Genomic DNA, 20521 nt, shown 5'->3' with positions numbered 1-20521 from the left:
AATCAAGGTAGGACAATTGTATTAGAAGTTCCCATGCTGAGTATTTCATACTTTCTAAGAAGCCAGACTTAAAGTAGTGGAAAAAATTCCTCATAACAGACCAAAGAGCCCATTTACCAGTGCATTTATGCAGAGAACAAATACACCTTGCATAGCTTACCTGTAACTCAGGGGAAATATTCAGGAAAATAGCTCATATGTGAGCTTCAGATGCTTTCATGTTTCTGTCTGGTTTTAATGCACATTTGTTAAACTAAACCAGGTAAATGTTACCCCTACACTTGTTACTGTCAGCTGGCACTCCATGGCTGCTCCTCACTGTTCCTAATGTATCTCTCACTCTTGTAACAGCTGGCTAACACAACATTTGTTCCTGCAAACGAGAGAGATCAGATGATTTGAGTTAGGTACCAAAGCTGCTTTTTAATTCCAGATCACAAGTTTAATTAAAGTCAAATGTTGTATTAAAAACAGAAAAAGATGGGGACTCTCTGGAATGCTCAGTGGAGTTGTTTGTGGTTCCAGAACATGATTCATGTTCCACAGACACTTGACCAGTTGCTTGCAGTGCTCTTCCAGCCTACTACTGGCTCTGGGATTTCACAGCAACATCAGGGAACTTCCTTTCCAAGACCTTCCTCCTCGTCCTCTCCAGGCTTTGCTGCCTTGCCCTTTTCCGTAAGGCTTTTTCAAGTCTGAGTCTGAAACAGAGCAGTTGGTGTGGTTCATTTCCAGCCAGCCTGAGACCACTTTAATGAGCTCCCCCCAATCAGATAGAGGCTCTCAGTGATTAACAACTTCAGTATTCATTTGCTTCTGATAAGTAAAAAAGCCTGCAGAGTAATATTTTTACACTACTTCTGAATTCTACAGAAGTTCAGCCTCTGGGAGGATTTTTGATATTCTGCACTTGAAATTACTTTTACAGTGCTGCTGCATAACCATGTACCTTAGTAACTAAGGTGGGAACAGAAAAAAAGAAACAGAGCAAGCTGTATTTTAAAAAGCCTAATTTTCAGTCTAGTAGCTGAAAACCAAAAGATTACAGCTATTTTTTCCTTTTAAAGTGGAAGAAGAACACAAACAGATCAGATGATAACTTTCAATGTCAAAATAATCTTTTTACCTGATGAAGTGATTCACATGAGGTAAGTAATAGAATCTCTTCTTTTTGTGTTTTTTGTTCAAGTGCCAAGGTATTGGCCATTCCTTGTAACTGTACCTGTTGGAGACAGATCAAAAATGATTACAGAATGTACATTTGGTCTTAATTCTAGGATTTTACCAGTTTCTCTTGGTTTCAAGATAAAGTGGTCTGGGAGATGGGAGAATCTGTATATGGGTTTATTTCCAGCTCCTGCTGGCTTGGTTTGTAACTGTGTCTCCTATGTTCTGTACAGTCTATGCATTCTTCCTTGATTAGATAAGGATTTTTTGGGAGAGACCACAAGAAAAAGTCACACATTAAAAAAGGTTTTCCATACCAGAAGGTGCGTCCCAGGAAATCGTGTCTCCACTCGCCAGGGACTGGCTTTTCATGGCCCGTCTGTAAAAGCCTCAAAGCAATTTCTCTTTCTCTGACAACCAAATCTATATTTTTCATAGATGTTTCTACCTGGAAATGGTAAAAAGTTTCAGGATGCACCAACAAAAAACAATGCTGAAAATTTAAAAGATCTCAAAGACAAAATTTTAAGGGAAAACAAAGGTAAAGTATGCTGGAGTTTGATCATGAGTACTCTCTCAGCAGGGCCTGTGTACTAGAACAGTAAGGAATGGGTGCTTCAAAAATCTAATTTGACAGCAGGACAGATATGAAACAACTGACAGTCTGACACTTGATTAAAGACCAGCTGGGTGATGCATAAAGCAGATCCAGTGCTGATGCAGAAGTGTAGGAAGCTCTGAGGCAGGGGTCAGAAGGAAGCAGAAGAAGCAAACAGAAGGTTTGCTTATGGTTTGTAGTGGCCATTGCTTATTTTAGTTTTCACTGGAGTCTGGTCACAGCCCCAGCAATGCCCACTGGACACTGAGAAAATTATGACTTGAGCTGTTGGTGCATACACTAAATCGGGGGAATCATTTTTTTAAAAAAGGTCTTTAATAATTTAACAAACACTTGATCTTTCAACAATTTTACTTAAGAGCTACAGTTTTTATGTATTATGAGAAAGGTACCTTTTCTAAGCGCTCTGGGCTTGGCATGGGCTTGCGCTGTCGTTTGGATTCCTGCTCTAGAGTTAAGAGCATGTTCCTTTCTTTCAGCAGGACATACCTGGAGCAGAAAGCACAGAAATTCAAAAATGACTTTGGGATGGCTAAGCAGTTATTCACTTACTATCTGTCATCCCAAATCCTGCTGCCTTCATATAATGAAACAAAAGAGGAGAATGAGGGAGACAGTTTTACTTAGTCTGGAACAAAGAGGGCTTAGGAGGGAAGAGTTTAAGTTGTCTTCCACTACCTGGACAAAGCCAGATTCTTCTCACACGTACACAGGAAAAGACAAAGCAAGGAAGAAGCTGTTCACAATAATGATTAAGTTCAGCCTGAACTTAATCCAGCTTCAGAAACTTCCAAAACCAGAATAAATGCAGGCCTGAGCACCCTGATGGAATGAAGTGCCCACCCCACCAGAAGGTACTGACAACCAAGAGGGGCCCACTCAAACAACCCCAGAGGGTTTGCACCAAAGCTGAGCCCTCTGAACTAGACACAGCTGTCCCACAGCCACCTGCAGTGCAGCTTCTGTGCTCTGAGCAGGACCAGGGCTGCTCCAAGCCCAAAGCTGGCTGGAGCCCGCAGAGCTCTGTGCCAGACTAAACCTACTGCATCATGAGTTCACCAGCCACATTTTATTGATGTGCAGAGCTGCTCTGAAAGAAGAGAAGCTTCTTCACTAAAACTTACTTACCAAAGTTTGTGCAAGTCTTCACTACTCTTGCCCCTCAGCTGCTTTATATTCCATGAATCCCCTGTAAAAGATAAAAATCCACCATTAATTTAATGAAAGCAAGTTCTCTTATTCTGGAAAATAAAAAATGCATCTATCAGGCTCAGCTGACACAACAGTATAAAGACCACTTTTAAAATACTACTGCTTGGACAGCCATCCTTGAGCATGTTCAGCTTTGCATTTAAAATACAATTCAAAAAGGCAATTATAAATAGTTTTTATTTGTGCTTGTAAAAGGCTGGAAACACAGAAAGCTGTCAGTTGAATCTTGACACTGAACTAGTTTTCTTCCATAATACTTATATTTCATCAAAGCACATCTCTTCTGTGATACACTCTGACTTCAGAGCAAGGCAGAGGATTTACAGCAAAACACTTTGCTGCACATTTGCCATTTCCCTTCATAAACACTGAATACACACAGCAAAAATTAACAGGCATAAAGATGCACAAGTGGATGTATATACATATACATAGATAAATAAGTTTTATGTAGCTATGAATGCTCCCTATAATGCAAAAAAACCCAGGTCAGATTTCAGCTCAAAGATCGCTACCAGAAATGCTAAATATAACTCACCAGACTTTACACTTTTTTCCCCCCAGTTTCCTGGATCATCAAAAAACTCTTCCAGCCCTCTCCGAGACACAGTTGTGTGCAGGAACTTCACCTGATGGAGGGTCTCGATTTTTGGTGGGTTCTTGTGGTACAGATTGAGTGCCATCCTAAATAAAAGTTAGAAGGAAAACTATGTATGGTAGGAAAAATAATATTCTGCTAAGTGAGAATGTTTGTTTCATTCACAAAGGCACAGGTCCTACAGATAGATCACGGCATGTGGGGAAAAGCAGAGTTTTGGTTAATCACAAAGATGTCATTTTGGTGCTTTCTCCTCCCCCTCATCTCATCTCATCTAATTATAAATTTTCTAGACTTAGAGATAATAAGCAATTAAAAATTAAGCAATAAATCTGAGCTATGCTGAACAACAGTACATCATAGACACACGGAACTTTTAGCATTGGAAAGAACCTCTGGAGATCAGGCAGTGCAACACCCCTGCCAAAGCAGGGTCACCTGGAGAAGGTGACACAGCAACGTCCCGGTGGGTTTGGGTGGCTCCAGAGGGGGAGAATCCACGCCCTAATCCCCCGTGGCCTTCAGGGCAAAAGCTGTGGACACCCGGGACAGCACAAACCCACCAGCACCATGCCCGCAGGTTCCACAGGCCCAGGGGGCCGCTTGGTGCTGCCCTTACACGCGGCCATCCATACACCGCACTGCAGCGCTCCGGCTGGGGAGCCGGACACACGGGCACCGGGACACACGGACACCCGCCTCCCGCCACAGGCTCTCCTTCCTCCCGGGAACCGCGCCCGCCCCTCCGCGCCCGAGCCCGAGCCCGAGTCCGCCCGGCGCGGTGCGTACCCGGGGAGTCCCGGCCGAGCCCGCGGCAGGCGGAGCGCGGCCGTGAGGCTCCGGCCCAGCGCGGCCATGGCCGCGGCCGCCGCCATCGCCCCGCGTCCTCCCACCGCGCCGGGGGCACGGGGCGGGAGCTGCCCTTTCCCAAGATGGCGCCCGCCCGGCCTCACCCGCCCTCTCCCGCGCTACATGGAGCACAGGGAAGGCTCTGCCCTTTTCCAACATGGCACCTGCGCGGCTTCACCTCTATGGCAGGGCCCACTGGGAAGGCTTTGCCCTTTCCCATGATGGCGGCCGCCGGCTTCACCCCGCGGCGGGAAGCGGCGCTGCCGGCCCCGCCCCGTGCCAGTCCCAGCCATGGCGGCCATGAGCCGGGTGCTGCGGGCGGCCGCGGCCTGGGCGGCGCGGCGGGCGGGCAGCGCCAGCACCGCCGGGATCACCGGGACCACCGGGATCACCGGGATCGGCCCCCGCCTCCCCGGCACTCTCGGTACGGCCCCGGCGGGGGAGCGGCGGGGCGGGGGCGGCGGGGGCCCGGTGACCTTGCGGAGCGGGACAGAGGTGCCCTCCCGGAGGCCGCGGGAGCGCCGCGGGCTGAGCAGGTCCCCGTTGTGTCCCCGTTCCTATGGAAAACTGCCGGGTTTGGGGAAAAAATGGATGGAAACGGGCGGGAGGCCGACCCTCCTGGCATTGTAATTATCTATTTACTCGGCCCTGTGTGGTGACATTCACTGATTCACGTGTCTGTGCTTACAGGTGGGCATAGACCTGTGTCTGTAGTTTGAAGAAAAATAGGTTAATGCTAACAAAGTGCGAAATTACTTCAGGCGAACTGCACAAAACTCAGCTGCTGTTGTACACTCTTCTTTCTATTTTCCTTTCCCCACGTATGTTTGACCTTGTCCTGGCACAAGCACCAATGGAGTACAAAACCGTAATACTCTGGTTCAATTTTCAGTTCCTGTACGACACAGTGGTGACCATGGGAAGAGAATGTTTATCATCAAGGCAACAAGTTTTTATGATTCTCGATTTTTGAGCTTGTTGGTGAGTTAAAAATCAAATGTATTATTGCATTCAGTGTAGCACATCACTTGCAAATGGTGTTAGAGTGTCTAAAATACAATTTCCTGTGTTGTTTATGTGATAGCATGTAAAATGTGGCTGACACTATTTACATAAACAAGAATTTCAGGTCCTCTTTAAGAATTTTTTGGTCATAAGCTGTAAAATCAGGGCCAGATGAAGTTCAAAGACTGGCTGTATAGCAAAGGCTGTGATAGGTACTTAAATTACTGCTGCAGTAGCATTCTTATATTACATGTCTGTGTTCATATATGCATGACCCACAAGTGCTTTTTGCTTCATCCTCCTTTTTGAAACATATCAGTTACTCTTCTGCAGGATTTGCCTTCACTTATCTACACCACTAACAACAGAGGTGAGATTTAGGAAGCCTGACCTGAGTTTGACCCCTCCAAAGTCAGGTTTTGGATAAATCCTTTTATAAGCAGCAAGAGCTGATTTTATACAACTCCCTTCTTGTGATCAGGACTCATTTCTCTGCCTTCCTCAGCTACAGAGCCCACAACGGCTGCACTGGTGTTGGATTCTTGCCTTGCTGTCAGTGCTGATTGCAGCTGGAGCCAGCCATGCCAAGATGCTGAGGAATTTCAGGGAGGTGTTGCTGTTTGCTGCTGCACAGACTGACCTCACTGGGAGATGGGAACTGACCTGAACAGCATCACTTTTGTGTGTTCTGTTCATTAATGAACTCATTGCAATCAGCAGTGTTTACACACAACATCCCTTCCCAGCCTAGAATGCAAATCTCAGAGTTATTGGCTGTTTTCAGATGTTTTCAGATCTCATGTAAATTTTGTCAGGGTTCTGGGTTTCCCACACTGACTGTTTTTATCCCCTCTACAGAGATACTATTTATTCCTGACGGGAATACCAGTGGCTGTGCTCTTAACATACATCAACATCTTCATTGGTGAGTGCTCTGTCAGGCTAAGCAAAGAACAGTCAGAGTTATTAAATGGGAATTAAGCATGCTGCATAGAGAAAAAGCACTCTTCTAGGGCTCTCTCCCTGGAAGGCCATGGAATAGGCCTAACAAATACAGTGATATTATATAAGTACATAGAAATATTCCCAGTATATTTGCTTTAGTTGTTGCTTTTTAAAAAAAGTTTGTCACATTAAAAAATAACAAAAAACCATTCTCTCTTCTAGCAGTCTTCCAAACACCAGTGAAGTTTAGGAACTTGCTTTAACAAGACAGCAACTCTGGGTTTTTGTCTAGCAAAGATGCCAAAATTCTGCTTGGCAATACATGTGTTAAATCTCCTGCTGTAATGATATGTAATTAATTTAATAGAGAAATCAGGAAAAGTCCATGCTTTCAGCTCCTGTACTTTAAAGGGTATTTCTGTGGACTTGATCCAAGTTGTTTCTTCTGTATAGCTGCTAATTTTACCCTTTTTGTTTGTAACTTAAAATCTGTGAGTAGATACTTGCAGTGTGATGTGTCTGCAAAAATTTGCAAGTTCAATTTTTTCTGAATCGAGCTCACACTGAAGGATTTAGTACTCTCTGTGTGGAGTAACAACCTTTTCCTTATCTGAAAAGCAGAATATAAGGTAGCTTTGGAAAATAAGCACAGAGCTAAATATTCTTTCCCTCCTTTCCTTGTCAGGTGAAGCTGAACTTGCAGAGATTCCTGAAGGTTATGTTCCAGAGCACTGGGAATACCACAAAGTGAGTGGAACATGTGAAAGGGTGGGCATGTTATGGACAGCCTTTCTCTTGAAGATACTTTTGGGAGTAAAATGAATGGAGTATGATGATGTCTGTCAGTGTAGTAAAATTCAAATAGTGCAGTTCTGATTTTGGTAAACTTTTTTGTGGCTTTATGGAACATGTAAAAGGCTGTAGAAAATCTCTTAATGATCCAAGCAGTTGCAAATGCTCTGTATGCAGTAAACTGCTGAAACTGTATGCCAAGAATTTTTCTATAATATTCCTAAATAGTAAGAAAAGTCCTCTGCATTCATACCATGCAGATTTTGTCTTTATTATTTTTTTCCTACAATGTCTTAAGAAACTGGAGTTTAAAGTGACATTTCTTTCTTTTGTTTTCAAGTCCCATATCACACACACTTTTGAATCTAGAATTGAAGATTTTTATAGTCACAAATTCAAGGTTGTATGGTTTCAATTTAACTGTATTTTCTTAAAATTAGTCCCTGGCTTCTTGCTGCAAGCCCTGTTTTGTTCCTGATAGGAAGTAATTGAATTCAGCAATATTATTGTGACTGTTTCAACTCATTTAAACTTCTGTTCCTAGTGAAATGCCCTCTATGTGGAAGCAAAATTTTGAAATGTTGCTGATTTCAGTAATATTTGGAGTCCACTTCTGTGATTACTGTGGCAGTTTAAGGAACTTTAACAGAAAGAAAATAAATTCTATCCTCATTAAATTCTAATTTTGCCACAGAACAGTCATCTGCAGGTTGTCTTGGCATTAAGGATTGCAAAAGACTCTAGGGTTCTGATCTCACATGTAGTTGTGCATGTTTGTAACTTTACTGTTAGGATTTGAATGGCAGCACTCATGGTGTCCATGCCATCTTTTCAGGACTGTGGATACACAAGGTGACATTTCTATTTGGAAATTGCTCAGACAATCTCTGCTGTTGTGTTTTCCAGCACCCCATAACCCGCTGGATAGCTCGTTATGTACTTGACCCCCCTGAGAAGAACTATGAGAAGGACATGGCCCTGCTTGCTGTGGAAGCGAGGAAATCTGAGATGAGGTATGCTCTGTAGTTGGGGGGGTTAAAATCCTCATCCATACTGGAGCTGACTCTTTGATTTTGCATGACATACTGAGCTGGATGCTGACATAAAGTGCTTTCATGTGTCCCCTGAGTGCTGCTGCCCTGGCTGCTGCCAGAGTGGGAGTCACAGGATCTGTTATTGCTGCCCTCTCAGGATTCAGGTTACCAGAACAATCCAAGGGCAGGGGGGTCTTGAAAGCACTTGGCATTTATAAAGGTGTAGCTCTGTCTTTGTCTTCCTGAATCAGCAAATGGAGCTCTTTTTGCCCCTAATAATGCTCCAGTGTTCTTAGAGAAGAACCTGTGATAAAATATAATAATAATAAAATACTACCTGTATTTTTATTACTCCTTTGTGGAATGACTTGCTGAAAAAAACAAAAAACCAACCAAAATTAAAAGATATAATAGCTCATGTCTTAGCTGAACCCTTCATATTTTGGTCCTACCTATGCTTCAGCAGTATTTATAAACCATTGATGCTAAAATCATTGCTTTGTCAGAAATGCTCAATATTAACAAACTTCATGCTGAAGGTGTCTATTGCCTTTTTTTTAGGCTGCTGGAGCTGGAGGCACGCAGACTGATGAGACACCGGGGAGATGGGCCTTGGTACCATTATGAAACGCCTGACAAAAATCTTGTTGACAATTCTATGAAAGCCACACCTGATAATTAAACAATTTTCGGGCAGTGTGCAAGGTCTTCAGTGCATACTGACAAATTGTGACTGTGCTGTTGAACAGACATCCTGCTGTTTGCTGATGGAAATGAATAAACAGTGTTTGTGTTGATTCCAGTACCTTGAAAGAAACTGTGTGGCAGTTAACTCATACAGCTGTTAAAACTGTTAATCAGTGAAAATGCTTTGTGTCAATTGCCAACAATCACTCCTTTCCTTCAGAACATATGTACATGGAACAAGTTGGTAATACTAGTTTTCATTTTGTGATTTCTAGTGTTTATAGTTTTAAGTGAAAGATACAAGGAGCTAAGGGATTTTTCTTTCTCAGTGCTTTGTGTCAGGTAATTGGTGGGAGATAAACTAAGTAGGAAAGTACCTTCACACATACCTGCCATGCATTTTCAGAACTGTGCAGCAGTTCTTCCACACCACTTCTGGCAACTCCTTAGGGAATAGAGTTCTCTCATCACCTGGCAAGTTTTTGCCACTAGAGGGATGTGTTTCCTCAGGGTCTACAGGCCATGGTACTGTACTTTAAATTTCTCAAGTGATGGAAAGTGCCTCTTACAGTTTGTGACTCTAAATTATCTGTCCGTGTTCAAAATCCTCACTTTTAAAAGGAAATAAGCCCAAACTAAACCCATATCATCTAGTGATTTGAAACTTAAAACTCTATATTTTTTTTTATATTAGGCAAGACTGCATGGACTATTTTAAGCAAAACCTGCCTTGTTTGCTATTTCCTGGCACTGCCAGACATTAGAAAGACATTGATTTTCTATCAGTGCTTTGCTTGCCCTTTCTGATAGAATCAGTCTTTCAGGTTAGATGGCTCATATGTCTTATGGCTCTCATTGTTTATAAATGCTGAGTTATTAATAAGAGAAGCCATTAAAAAAGCACAAAGTCTCCTCAGGTAAAATAAACCTGTCTGACCCTGCATTAGTGTTTTCTATCCAGCATCCAATGATGCTCACAAGTCTGATGTAATGTCTGTTTTTCAGCAAGTCTCCATGGACATCACATTCTGCCCTCAGTGTTTCACATTGTTCCCAACACTGGATTTTCCAGCAGTGAAAATCGCTGAGAACACTGTGCTACCCTGCTCATCCTCACAGCCTACTCATAGCTGGGTACAAACATTTTTCAATTTTGTTTTTGATATTTTCCTAGAACCACCTTTTGAAAATTTTAATTTTGAGGTAAAAGGTGGTTCTAGCAAAGGTCACATCACCTCCTTGGAAGTGATCAATGAGTCCTTGGATATATTGTGGATGATGGGTAGAAGGCAACTCATCTGCTCTATGCATCTTCATTTTACATGGACTGATCATTTCTTTAATGCTGTTGCTGCCAGGCATATGTAGTGTTCTTAGTTACTGCTTGAAAACAGCAGCAATTTTTTTCCCCTACAAAGATCACTCTTATTTCTCTCTTCTCTGACATTATTCTTTCAAAGTGAAGAGCAGAGAGAAACACAGCAAAGGCCCAAAAAGGGCATTTTAAGGTAAAGGCACTGCCTCTGAAGCCATGAAATTGGGGGCTGGCTCCTGGCACTGCCACAGGCTTTTTGGGCATCCCAGGCTGGGCATTCCCACACCCACCTCTTCTTCTGGAAGGTGGGGACATCCCAGCTGTCAGCACTGGTGGGACCTGCCAGAGCCACCTGTACCGCAATGAGGGGCTGAGAATGAAAATACAGAGATTTTTTTTTTACTGTGTGGATTTTATACAAACGTATATACATACACAGATATATATTTATACACATATACAGTTACATCTATACATATATATATATATATATATATATATACACATATATATGCACACACATATGTGTATATATATATACACATACATGCACATATATAGATCTATATATCTATATCTACATCTATATATAGATATATAGATATATAGATATTATAGATATATTCATGTAGTCTTTAAAAGCTTAAAAATAAATAACAGAGCGTATAAAAGAGTGTTACCGGTGAGAGGGAAACCTTACCCGGGCTACCCGGTCACCCCAGGCACCGAGCCTCCGTGCCGCCCCGCTGGGAGCGAAGGTTTTCGGTGAGACGCGGGGCCCCGGCGGCGATCCCGCCCCGCTGCCCTGCCCCTCGCCCGCCCCCGCCGGGACCCCCGAGTGCCGCCGCCGCAGCTGGTGCCGCCGCCGCTGCCATTGGATTAAAAATAGCATCTTCCCTCCCCCTGCCCTCCCTCGGGCCCGGCTCCCGCCGCCGCCCTGCCCCGGGCCCGGCTGCCCGCCGCCTCCATCGCCCGCGCAGAGCGGCTCGGCAGGGAGGGCGGGCGGCCGGGAGCGAGGGCGGGAGGGCAGCCGGGAGGGAAGGGAAGGGAGGGAAGGAGGATGCAGCGGGCCGCGCTCTTCCGCGGCGGCGATGCGCCGATGGCCGCCGGGGACCTGGGCGAGCTGCTCGTCCCCTACATGCCCACGATCCGGGTGCCCAAGTCAGGGGACCGGGTCTTCAAGACGGAATGTGCCTTCTCCTACGACTCGCCCGTGAGTGCAGCGATCCACCCCCGGCTGCCGCCGCGGCCCCTTCCCCTCCCCGCCGCAGCCCCTCGCACGCTCCCCGGGCCGCTGCCGCCCCTCGGGCTGCCGAGCCGCCCCCGGCCCTCCCTCCACCTGCCGCGGGCCCGAGCCCGCCGCTGCTGCCGGCCCGGGGGCGCGGCGCTCCCGCACATCGTCCTTCCTGCGTTTGTTTGTTTATTTCCCTCCTTCGAGGCGCTCTGAAGCGGTTGCTTGGGCACGGGGATTTTGTGGTTTTGGGGAGGCTTCGCTGCTTGCTCTGCTTGTCGGGGTCTGTCTGCTCCACCCGGAGCGCTGCTTTTGCTTTCACACCGAGCTAGTTGAAAAGGGAGAGTAATGGCCTTCTCCTTGGTTTATTTTGGCGAGCAGATGTCAATTATTTTGCTTTCCTACTGCCTCTGTTCTCCTTCTATTCAAAATTTTCAGAGAAACCTTCCAAGGTGAAGGCTCATCCTGAAAATCAGCGTGAAAGTTGCCCTGAAACACTTTCTCCCCAAGGGTTTCAGTTACATCACTGAACTTCAATGGACTTGTAGTATTTCCCCACCAGCTTGGTTCACTTGCTGTTGGATGAATGTTTCATGTGCAGTAAACTTCCTCTGGTGTTATTTCCACCAGCATCCGCAGATTGCATGTGTTCCATGGCAGATCTGGGGCCTGACTCAGTTTTAAACTTCACTACTAATACTGGAAGCCTTCAGAAATGGGCAGTGCTTCGTAAGAAACAGGTGCTTGGAAATTAGACTTTATCAAAAGAGGTTGAAAATTTTATTAAAAGTTGCTTCTCCACAGGAAACTGATGTTTCCCAAAGGTGATTGAGCACTATATGTTGATGTTAATGTCAGTGGCAGCAATCAGAAGGAAGCTCATTGCAGTACAGATTATTCATTAAAAGATACCTTTCAGGCGCATTCTTTGATTTCTTCATTCCCTTTTTTTTGATAATTCCCCCTCTTTTTGATAATTCCTTTTAATACAGAAAATCAGGCTTGATTTTAAAGGTGACTCAGCTGTCTGGTGTTCGTCATGTCTTGTTGAACAGAGGTTATTTTTACCCACACTCTTCAGATCTCAAGTGTCACCCAGCAGCCCTGACTGTACTGGGAGCTGGGCTGATTAGAACTGCCAAATCGGACTCCGCCGCAGAGGCGATAATTGCATTATATACTTAAGGAGGTTTTGGCAGGGGAAAATCAATACACCACATTCTTTCCTTCAGATTTCTGCTTGGGTGAACACATAGTTGATGTTTTTAGTAACACTTTCAGGCTTCTTCGATATTATGGTTTATAAAAATTTCTGTTAATAGGTAGGGAGGGATGTAAAATACTACTACAGAGTGAAAACCAATCAATCACCATCCCCTGCAACAAGCCTCAACTGAACACAGAAAAAGCTGTGTTTAGCTAAACAATATGTTTGAACAAAACATAAAACATTTGAGGCAAACTTAACAGAAACTATGGATAAAAGTAGCAAAAGGAGTGGAAAGCAGCATGTATGATTATTTTTTTAACTAAAACAATTTTCATACTTTTGATATTATCTGGAAGAGATTTCAGATTTAGAAAAACGTTACCCTCCAATGTAAAAACTTATTGTCTAAATTGTGTTATGGGCATTCACTGGGCAAAAAACTTGGCAGTACCAGTGAAAATAAAAGCAGTCCCAGTTTCTGTTGTTTCCCACAGCTTTTCAGCCCATACCACTCCTCTGCTTAGCTGAGTGAAAGATTTGCCTCAGATTTTATTTTAAATTTCCATATAATCTAATAGGTGCTTGGATATTGTTTGTAAGATGGAAATTCTAAGGGGCATATGTAATGTGTGCTTTCTTGGATAAAACACTGTAATTTACAAATTGAAATAGCAAAGCTGTGTTCTTGCAGTATTTCATTCAGAAGGAAAGTGAAAGGATACACACAGGTTGTTTCTTGGCTGAAGAGAGATGGTTATGTTTTGTAGCAGGTTGATTTTGTGACTTACGTTCTTAGGTTATCAATGTATTGCCTAAGTGAGCCTCTTCCTTTTGAGATACCTTCCTCTTAAGGTGTAACACTGTTGGTCCTGTTACAATGTTCAAGAATTAAAAAAACCCAAATGATTCTTGGTTTTATTAGCCATGCTAAAATTCCAGATTGCCTTTTAGCTGGAGGAAGTTTTTTCTCTTGTAAGAACATTTCTCAGTATTTCCTCGCATCATCTCATTTTGCCACTTTAAAATATGCTCCTTGCTACAGTTTAACTTCAGCATGTCATGTCATACGTGGCCAGGCCTCAGCTCTACAGTCAAGTGTCTTTAGCTGTGTTAACTGTATATTAATCCTTTTCCTGCAGGGATTGTTGTGATCTTTAAAATACACTGAAAACCATCAGTCCTGGGAGTGTTGGGGTACAGAGTAATGTTATTATTGTAGAGAAAGATGCTGCAGCAAATTTGCAAGGACCAAGCAGAGTGGAATGGTCAAAATCAGAGCTTTTCCTGCCAGGAGGTGCCAAGGAAAATGAGGTGCTGGGAGTGAATAGCTCCCTCTTCTACTTCCAAAGCTTAATGTGGTTTTTGCAGCCCTGTTTGTCCCTCTGTCAGCTGTGTCATCTTCCCTGGGTTTGAGTAGTGCATCTTCCAGTGGATACAGGCAGCTTCACTGATTGTTCTCAAAACTGGTTGAGGTTCCTTTTCCATGAGGTGTAAATCTTCCTTGGATGAAGATCTGAGAACAATGTCACCTTTGTGCTACAGTGAGAGTCATTAGCTGGGAGACTTCAGAAGTGAGAGCTGGAAGTACAAGTGGCTGTTTAGTGTGTTTGTTCCACGTGGATTAACTGTATCGTGGTGATCTTGTCAGAAAGGTGGTATTGTTGGAAATATAAACAGATGAGAAATTAATGTATTTAGATCTGGCCTTCTTCCAGTGGACCATACTGGGGTTGGTCCCTGGAAAGTTGGCAGGAGCAGGAGGCAAATTTCTTTGCACTTAAGAGACCTAGTGACACTTTTTTTAGTTTTCTTGGCTTATAAAATGAGAAAATATGCCATTTATGATTTACATTTTAATTACTTTTTGAGATTTTTTGGTGTCTTCTAGAAAAACTGTGTTTCTCTGGTGAGGACTCCTACTCCAGTTAGCCATTCCTTTGTACAGGAATTGAGGAGGGAAGGCAGTTTGCCTACAAAACACAAACCTGGCCTAATGTTGAGTATTGCTTCCTTCAGGGACTGACCCAGCAGCTGTGGGAGCCAACCACCTCCCTGCAGCTTGGCTGACAAAGTCCTGCACCACTCATTATTCAGATCTTAGGTGCAGTCATGCCTCCTGGTGACTTTTTCCACCTCTCCAACACTGCTGTAGGTTTCTTCTCTCCTATTTTTTCCACTGTGATGTCTCTTCCTCTTTTGATGGATGAGCCTGACTTGTGTTCAGTAGAATGCAGACAATATGAAGGTTGCATTAAATAATCTTTTGTTGCACCATTATTTTTTTTAGAAGTATAATACTCAGCTTTGGGAATTCTGCCTTTTAATGTGATCTTGGTCTCAAAAACCTCTGATCATTTCATTTATCACAGAACTGTAGAGTCATAGAATATGCTGAGTTGGACAAGACCCATGAGGATCATTGAGCCCAACTCCTGGCCCAGCAATCCCACTATGTCCAAGCACTTCTTCAGCTCTGTCAGGCTTGGTGCTGTGACTTCCCTGGGGAGCTGTTCCAGTGTCCAACCACCCTCTGGATGAAAAACCTTTTCATATCCACCCCAAACCTCCCCTGAGACAGCTCCATGCCATTCTCTCCATTCCTGTCACAGTGATTGGCTGTGAGAGTGACACATCTGGGGGAGAGACAACAGCTGGAAAAGGGATACAAACTGGAGCATAAAAGTGGCTTAATGTGAGCTATGGATGCTGCTGCATGTGGCTGTGCCCTGAAACCTTGCCCACAAAGGGCATTGGTGACAGCCCCAGCACAGCCCATGAGCCCGACACGGTGACAGCACCAGGCAGGCTGGCTCTGTAGAGTGCAGGACTGTGTTTGTTTGGGCAGCTGAAAGTTTGGCTTTGCTCTGCTGCAAAACCTTGCTGCTGACAACAGCTTCCTTTGTGAATCTTGCTGACTTCATTTTTGTGGCTTGGGAACTCTGTAATGGTTATGTTGGGACAATTCCCAAAGTCTGAGCTGAGCTGATGCTCTGCTGTTGGTTGTGCAGTTGAGACTGAAATCCTTGAGAGACTGGAGTGTGTAAGGGATATTGGTGATTGTGTTGCATAAAACATTCTAGAAATAAGCACCTCCTGTCTGGCAGCTCCTTTGGTCAATGTTCCTTGAGGAAAATCAGGAAGTCACTGAGGCCCGTGTCTGTGAGGGGTAGGCTTGGATCTTGATGGAATGAGAGCAGCAGAGAAACAAGGGGACTGAACACACCAAGACAGAGTACTCCAGATGAGGATTTTGGCCTAGCTGCTAAATGACCTCCAGTTAGTGAGGCAATCAGTTGCTGGGTGGTGGGTGATCACCTGAAGAGTCAGAGCAGTGTGGCACTGCTGCTTGACAGGGACATGCCAAAGCTGTCACATACACAGGTGTTTTGCTGGCTGGAAGTGCACCAGGACACTCAGCTGGTTCACATCAGTTAACTCACTGCTCTTCTGAAGTTGGTGAGTGGTAACATCAGCAGAAGTTGTGCCTGCAGTGGCTCACACATGAGAAATAACTATGGTGCTTGGGAGAACAACCAGTGTGTGTGTGCGTTGTGCATTTCCTTGGAGCTGATTTAAATTTGGATCTTACTAGCCCTTTCCTCTTTATGTGTCACTGACCATCCTGTTACCCAGAGTGGTGCTGGACAGGAATATTTTGGATAGCAGAGAGACCTGAATATTTTGGATAGCAGAGAGACCTGAGGTACCCAGAGTGTCAGAGGATAAATACAGAAATGCAGATGAATGCTGGAGCTCTGCTGTGGAACCATCAGTTTTCCTCTCAGCACTTCTCCCCAGATTTTCTGTTCTGGAAGCACAGCAGTGTTTTTGTGACCAACAGAGCTGTACAGCCAGGGTTCTGCACAAAGCAGAATCCCCACATCTCAGGTGGCACTGCTGGGCTGCAGAACTGGGCTGGAGTTTGGCAGTCAGCCCTGGTGGATCTCAGGCACCCCTGCCAGGGGCTCACGCAGCCTCACCTTATCCAAGCTGCCCCAAACAGTGGGGAGGGATGGGTGGAAGTTCTCTATTCCTGGTTGCAGGTTAGAAGTGCTCCTGACCCCGCATTGCTTTTGCCATTGTATTTGCTCACTAACTGTGAAGCTTTGATCCTGCCTGTGCGTGTCACTTGTCCAAGGCACAGCTTTGGATCTCATAGCACTGCTCTGGAGCCCAGCTGTGATTTATAGGTGGGTGTGAGCAGTCCGTGCACCTCTTTGAGTGGAGGTTTGGGTTTGGTTTAGTGGCTGGCTGGCCCATACAGCTTTTTTCTTCCCAGGAAATGTTCTAAGTGCTGTACTGGGTTGGCCTTGTTCATGTGCCCATTCAGGAGCTACAACAGAAGTACCAGGAATCTTTGTAAAGCAATTGTGAATTTGCTTCTGGTGAAATATCCAGTGCTTTACAGTGCTTTTGTAAAGGCAGAGCAGGGGAAGGATTTCTTTTGCACTTCAAGTTAACAGTCCAATCACTGGGACCTGTAATTTATTTCCTACTTCCACATCCTTTGTCCTTTCTTTCTCTACCCAGCCCAGCTCTTCTCTTCCCATCTCTCATCTCTCACCAGTTCCAGTAGTACCTGGCTCCTCTTCACTGCTTGTGTGTATTTTGACTTTAATGTTTGCATATGTCACTGTCCTTCCCTTCCTTATTCTGCATCTCCCTCTGATCCTTTTTTTACTGGATGCCCAATTTACCTGATGCTTTCTTTTAGTCACCATTACTTTCCTGTCACCTTTGGGTGACAGAGGGCAGTTTTCACACCACTGTTCATATCCCACATTTCTTTTGAATGTGACTAGATATATTCTTGGCCTTAGCACACATTTTTTGTGTTGGTGCCATCACCCTAGAAGTAACTACATTTACTGCAGTGGAAACTTAAAAATGAATTTTTGTTTGCTGGAGCCATCTCTTTGTCCTGTTGTGTTCAGCTGGTTGTCTGGGTTTGCTGGTGGGTTTTTTTTTCTCCTTGTTTCAATGTAGGTAGTACTGGTATATGACAGAGAGACAGGCTTTCTTTTTACTCTTCATTGTAAATTATTATTTCTTGTCGAGATGAATATTAAGTGCCAAAACATCTGCCGTTCTTTTTCAGCCTGTCTTGAAATAAAATATGTGTAATTTAGTTAGACTATTGTGGGATCCAGTGCAATGTGTGTGTGTTAGGGATTTACAGGGATGGTCCTGTAACTTTTTCAAATAAATTAAAGATTGGATTGGAATTATACAGGAAGACTCTTGTGACCACAGCCAGATTAATTTATGGTGATTTCTGGTGAACAGACACCCTGAGCAGAGCCTGTAGCAGTTCTGTGTGGGCATGAATTTTGTAGAGAAACACTCCAATGGAAACCATGATAGAGTACACAAAGACAGTGATCCTGTCTCATAAGTGGCACCTTTTATTTTATATATGACAGGATGGATCACCTTTTCATTCGTGGAGACTGGTGGAGACTCCAGGTGCCATTTTGCTCTCTTCTGTGATATTGTCTTAGCAAATTTTGCCATTGTTCCAGAGGATCTAATGCAAACACCTGTGCATGAGGCACTGTCCCTGAGTGTGCAACTCTTTGCCACGTTAGGAGATCACCACAGCCCTCGTGTTTGTGCAAAGTCATTGTTGTCTGAGCCACAGCAGGAGCTGAAATTGCTAAACCCTAAATTTCCCTGAGGGATCTAAATGGTTGGTGAGGGCTGGTAATGGGATGGAGGCCATTAGTTCAGTCCTGATCAGGTTGGGGGTGTTTGGAAGCTGTTGGTGTCTGGTGCCATGAGCAGTGCAGAATGAGGTGAGCTGAATGTTTCCCTCTCTGAATTAAGCACCTGGCATGCTATGAGCACCTTGGCAGCAAAGAACAGGCAGAAATGCAGTGAGGAGCAATCCCTTTGCCTTCTGCTTAGAAGGTGAGAAGGCTGATCTGCTCTTGAATGGTCTTCTGGGCAGTGGTGGAGCCTGACCAAGTACAAGCTTTTGCCCCAGCAGTGCCTTTAGACTGGAGTGATAAGGGAAGAGAATGTTTATACATTGCTTGATCCTGAACTTCACACTGCATGTCTGCTGCATCCTCAAGCAAGAATGAGGAGGGAAAATACCCAGCTAAAAGTTCCTGGTTTTGTCTGTCAGGAGAGGTTATGCTTTTCTGGTGTAGAACAGTGTCTCCAGTACTTCAGATAAGCTGCCTTCCTCCAGCATAAACTTTCACACACATCTAAAATGATTGTCAAATGCAAAGATTTACATGCCACAGACGATGTAAAATATCATTCCTTCCAGAACTGTTTGTCTGCTCAGTGGGGTTAAATTAACCAGCACAATGTTTGTCTTAGATCACAGTCAAGTGTTTTTTGAGCACCAAACAGGGGCCTAATCCTTTACTCAGCCATCTACAAAGGTGTCTTTTTCACACAGGCTTCTGTTTTACTTTGACCTTTTGGGCTTTTGAACAGCCTGTCCACTTCTTTCCAAGCTGTGGGAGGGAACACTCTGCCTGTGCTCTCTTGGAGAAACATCTGTTTTGTTAGTAACCACAACCAACTTACTCAGACTCTACATTTAGCTCCTATACTGAAAGTGTCAGATTGTTGTCGTAGGCTGCCTCAGAAACGGTTCAGTGGTCTCTTGGATTCCTTCCAGAAAATGAGAGAATGATCTCCAAGAAAACAAAACTTCAAACCAAGTTCCTGAGACCTAGAGTGACAACACTGTATGTTTTTATTTAGACTGAGTACCTCTAGGATCCTCTTGTAGAGGACACATCCATGACTTTCTCACAGAAAGAAGTAATGCAGAAGGATTTTGGAATGCAGGGTAGAAGAGCAGGCAGCATGTATGTGTCTAATATGATTTGCTTCTGGAGATAATGATCCTTACTTTCATATATATATTTATCATTTACTTCTGAGGCGCCTGTGAAGGAGTGTAGTTCATGTTGTTCTTTGGGGAATTTAACACAAGATGTTCTGCGCTCTGCAACGGCACAAACACGCTCACAATAGAAGGAAGGTCACAGAGCTTCTGAAAGGCTCAATCTTTGTTCTGCACCACCTACTCAAAACAATACATGTTAGAGGGCTTGGAAAAATTGATCCAACACCAATGAGCAGATGACTGAAAGTCCTCCTGGCAGTCTGATGTAGGAGAGATCCTAGAGTGGTGCTAAAATTGAGCAAGACTCTGGTAACAGCCAGCATCAGTTTTAAGGAGAGCAAAAAGTGATGCCAGCTTACATTACTGAAATGTCAGCATTTGTGATCAGCACTAGGAGTATATATATATCTCTTCACATTCCCTTTTAATGCCCTTATCTCCAAGCTCTGTATTGCATGAATGGAGAGGTTCCCTGATGGATACTGAAGAATGCACACAAAACATTTGTCAAGTTTCTGTTAGGCAGTTTTAAGGGCTGTGAGGTTGCTTGAGATTTTTTTTCTCAGACAAAACTGTGATCAATTGAAGAAGTTGTGGCAGAGTCCCTGGACCCTCAACTCTGCTGTGCTTCAGGTTTGGAATGATGTTCTTGCAATCAAATGCCAACAAGAAATTCTGCTATTTCAAAGAAATGCTTATGCTTATTTCTATGCTTTACAAATTTCTGAGCCTATGAACCTCTGTGGGTTGAGCACTCAAGTGGAATTTTTCAAGACTAACTTCTAGAGTTCCAATTTGGACACTCACTAATCTGTAGTTACAAAGTAACTAATTTCAAAAGTTTCTATAGGCTGTGGGATATGTGTTATGATATGTGATGTGATGGGGAAGTTTCTTAGGGGACTGATGGTGTAAACACCATAAAATGCTATGAAAGCCATATTTAACGTGTTTGCCTGGTAACAGAAAGGGTTTGCAGTTCT

The 20521-nt window shown here is 44.1% G+C and overlaps 3 protein-coding genes across 3 annotated transcripts in view; 2 read left to right on the top strand and 1 right to left on the bottom strand.

Moving 5' to 3' along the window:
- Positions 1-403: 403 nt before the first annotated feature.
- On the bottom strand, positions 404-4471 carry MRPL47 (mitochondrial ribosomal protein L47). The gene is made up of 7 exons (XM_063167258.1): positions 4386-4471; positions 3537-3682; positions 2915-2975; positions 2179-2275; positions 1485-1615; positions 1127-1222; positions 404-701 (listed from the first exon to the last, which is right to left on the bottom strand). The coding sequence occupies exons 1-7, from the start codon at positions 4469-4471 to the stop codon at positions 584-586; spliced, it is 735 nt and encodes a 244-aa protein (XP_063023328.1). The 3' UTR covers positions 404-583.
- A 265-nt stretch (positions 4472-4736) lies between these two features.
- NDUFB5 (NADH:ubiquinone oxidoreductase subunit B5) lies at positions 4737-9023 on the top strand. Its single transcript, XM_063167256.1, has 6 exons — positions 4737-4869; positions 5338-5426; positions 6309-6375; positions 7081-7142; positions 8094-8200; positions 8783-9023. Exons 1-6 carry the CDS (start codon positions 4737-4739, stop codon positions 8901-8903), a joined length of 579 nt encoding a protein of 192 aa, XP_063023326.1. The 3' UTR covers positions 8904-9023.
- A 2256-nt stretch (positions 9024-11279) lies between these two features.
- USP13 (ubiquitin specific peptidase 13) overlaps positions 11280-20521 on the top strand; it is a 50333-nt gene continuing 41091 nt past the window's right edge. Inside the window, exon 1 of the mRNA XM_063167242.1 lies at positions 11280-11436. Coding sequence (XP_063023312.1) covers positions 11284-11436 — 153 coding nt within the window. The 5' untranslated portion in view covers positions 11280-11283. The remainder of the gene's footprint in view (positions 11437-20521) is intronic.

The sequence above is a fragment of the Melospiza melodia genome, chromosome 12 (genome assembly GCF_035770615.1).
Source record: "Melospiza melodia melodia isolate bMelMel2 chromosome 12, bMelMel2.pri, whole genome shotgun sequence".
Taxonomy (NCBI): domain Eukaryota; kingdom Metazoa; phylum Chordata; class Aves; order Passeriformes; family Passerellidae; genus Melospiza; species Melospiza melodia.
This window is presented reverse-complemented; position numbering and strand designations above follow the sequence as displayed.

Excerpts from the sequence above, each read along its gene's own strand:
- MRPL47 (XM_063167258.1), bottom strand. The coding sequence starts at position 4,471 with ATGGCGGCGGCCGCGGCCATGGCCGCGCTGGGCCGGAGCCTCACGGCC. Across the intron at positions 2,276-2,914 it reads GAAGACTTGCACAAACTTTG|GTATGTCCTGCTGAAAGAAA; the intron begins GTAAGTAAGTTT and ends TTTCTGCTCCAG. Across the intron at positions 1,223-1,484 it reads TTCCTGGGACGCACCTTCTG|GTACAGTTACAAGGAATGGC; the intron begins GTATGGAAAACC and ends TGTCTCCAACAG.
- NDUFB5 (XM_063167256.1), top strand. The coding sequence starts at position 4,737 with ATGGCGGCCATGAGCCGGGTGCTGCGGGCGGCCGCGGCCTGGGCGGCG. Across the intron at positions 6,376-7,080 it reads ATACATCAACATCTTCATTG|GTGAAGCTGAACTTGCAGAG; the intron begins GTGAGTGCTCTG and ends TTTCCTTGTCAG. Across the intron at positions 7,143-8,093 it reads AGCACTGGGAATACCACAAA|CACCCCATAACCCGCTGGAT; the intron begins GTGAGTGGAACA and ends TGTGTTTTCCAG.